The sequence below is a fragment of the Sander vitreus genome, chromosome 13 (genome assembly GCF_031162955.1).
Source record: "Sander vitreus isolate 19-12246 chromosome 13, sanVit1, whole genome shotgun sequence".
In the NCBI taxonomy this organism is placed as follows: domain Eukaryota; kingdom Metazoa; phylum Chordata; class Actinopteri; order Perciformes; family Percidae; genus Sander; species Sander vitreus.
In genome coordinates, this window is record NC_135867.1 from 418,438 (window position 1) to 420,937 (window position 2,500).

Genomic DNA, 2,500 nt, shown 5'->3' on the forward strand with positions numbered 1-2,500 from the left:
AAGTCAACATCTTCCCAAAAGTAAACGAGGAACCGTGCTAAATAATCCTGATTTCATATTGACTAAAAATAATCGTGATTGTTTAAAATGCTCCAATGCTGCGTTCAAGACACAACGTTTGGCCCGTAAGTTACAACTCCTAGTCACGACTCAGTAGCGTTTCAGGCAACGTCACGACAAACCCTTCTAGCTAAGGTCAACGTTAGCTAGAAGGGTTAACGTTAGCTTAGCTAGCGGCTACCTACTGTTGACGTTAGCTCGCGCTAGCTGATACTGCCGTCGGCGACATATTTTGGGTTTCATTTAATAAACATAACCTGTATTAGTACACAATCGTATGTGTATTGTTTTGATTACAATGTGCGGAATTACTTTACGTTGCCTGTTTATTTCTATTTCTCACCGTTAATCAGCGGCGTCTGTACAGCATCAACAGGGGGCGCCATTGTTGTTTATGTGTGTGTGACGTCAACAACTGTAACTGGGAGTACAACCATCTGGTAGCAGTTCACGGGGAGTAAGATACGGGTTTGACGGCCGTTCCAGGGCACTTTCACGGGAAGAAGGTTGTGAAAACACGAGTTACGGGATGCCTCGAACGTAGCATAAGATTACGAAGAACCTACCAAGAGATTCAGGCTCTGCTGAAAACCTTTTCATTCATTTATTTTGGCTTTTAATTAAAACGCCAATGTCTTATTTTGTGTTTTTACTTATTATTCTTAATGGACTGTTGTTTGTTTAACCTTTACTTGTATATTTTGTCATTTTATTGTCTATTTGTTGCATTTTTATGTTGTATTGTAAACCCACTCTTGTATGAAAAGTACAAATACTATTTTTGTAATGATAGATAGAGATACTGTATTGATACCCATGGTATGTACACTTTCATGGGGAAATGTATAATAAAAGGTGGAATTCTGAAGCTTTAAAGAAACCTAAAAAAAGCTGTGTGAAATGTTCAAAGTGTGTCACACTATGTAAGCCAAAAACAAACCGAGCCAGAGGCGTTTCCACTGTTTACCTGCTCACTTTGACTATTCAACAGCATCCAAAGCCGACTGCATTTCCTCTCATAACATCACACTACGCTATGTTTTCAAAAACAAGCCTTTTAAAACGCGTCAACATACATTCACAGCCAATCACCACAAGAAATTAGCCTCTGTTAGTAGCAGGCTAACGCAGGAAGCCCATCCGCGAGCACGACCTCACCAAACTACACTCGAAATATCTTGATTTTAAACGTACCTCGTGAAATCAACAACATAACACACAAACCTACATATGTTATGAATCGTTTAAATATTTAGGTAAAATCGGCATTGACCCTTTCCGACAAACAGCACTTTAATTCAATAAAATCTCATATTTATGTATATATTTCTATCGGTCGATACCGCCCACTACGGCCGTATTTTGTTGGAAAAGCACCGTGGGAATTCCTGTTTAATACCACTTAAACGTACATTATATTAAAGCAAGTGCATTTGCGTGTGTTGCGCGTGCACGGGATTACAGGACTGCTGTAATGATTTGACAGTTATTGAGATTTTTGGTCCCAGAGAGACGCATCAACAAGATATCAAGAATTGACAGATTTCTGAGTGAGGTCTGGCACAACCGTCCTGTCCACTGGAGAGACGTATCTCGGTTAGCTAACCCCACCCTGCTGTGCTAACTTCGCATCCTGCGAACGAGGTCATCGTCTAACACTTAAACCATGAACCAGGGGAACACTCAGACATCTCTGTGTCGGGGTTTTGTTATTCTATAAAGAGGTTAAAGCAGGAAAAACTCCCCCCCCCCAGCTCGGGCCAACAGCGGAAGCTCGGCTAACGTTAGCAAAGTGCGTGAGAACGGTTGCTAACTAGATGCTAACTAGCCGTTAGCTTCGGTAGCCTAGCCGTCCTACCTGGTGCCCGCCTTGTCCCCCATCTCCTCGGCAGGCGGACGGCAGGAAGATCCCGACAAAATGAGCCCGGACCTCGCGGTGTGTTGACTTTAGAAGACGTGTGTTTCTTCGGGCAGCTCCGTCCTGTTTTCACCCGTCCATCCACATCGGCGCACGGCTAAATAGTTAGTATGCTAATTTCATTTAGCGCCGCCTTGGCTCCTCTGGCTTCCGCAAAGAAAGAGAGGATCTCTCTCTCTGTGTGTGTGTGTGTGTGTGTGTGTGTGTGTGTGTGTGTGCGTGTGCGTGTGTGTGTGCGCAATGCCGGCACTAACCAATGTGGTGCCCTAGGCAAGAAATCAGCTGTTTTTGACCCTTTTTTCTTTGTTTTTGAACCTTTGTTTATAATTTCTGGCGCCTTTTTAAACATGTTTGGTGTTTTTTTTGTCATTTGTGATGTTTTTCTAATTATTTTTTGACACTTTAAATAGTGATCACAGCTTCTACGCGTGGTTTGAAAGGTTGTTTCTGCCTCAAAATCTGACAGATTATAGCCCACACAGAGCTTTTTTTTTTTTTTAATCTGTTGCAATGCCCTTGTTC

General features: G+C 42.4%; 1 protein-coding gene across 4 annotated transcripts in view; it reads right to left on the bottom strand.

Annotated features, from left to right (window-relative positions):
- arrb2a (arrestin, beta 2a) overlaps positions 1 to 2,150 on the bottom strand; it is a 43,705-nt gene extending 41,555 nt beyond the window's left edge. Inside the window, exon 1 of one of the 4 annotated variants that reach the window (XM_078266823.1) lies at positions 1,919 to 2,150. In XM_078266823.1, the coding sequence (XP_078122949.1) occupies positions 1,919 to 1,941 (23 nt within the window). In that variant the 5' untranslated portion in view covers positions 1,942 to 2,150. The remainder of the gene's footprint in view (positions 1 to 1,918) is intronic. The other 3 variants (XM_078266822.1, XM_078266825.1, XM_078266824.1) reach the window with 3 other exon arrangements.
- Between the last annotated feature and the right edge of the window lie 350 nt (positions 2,151 to 2,500).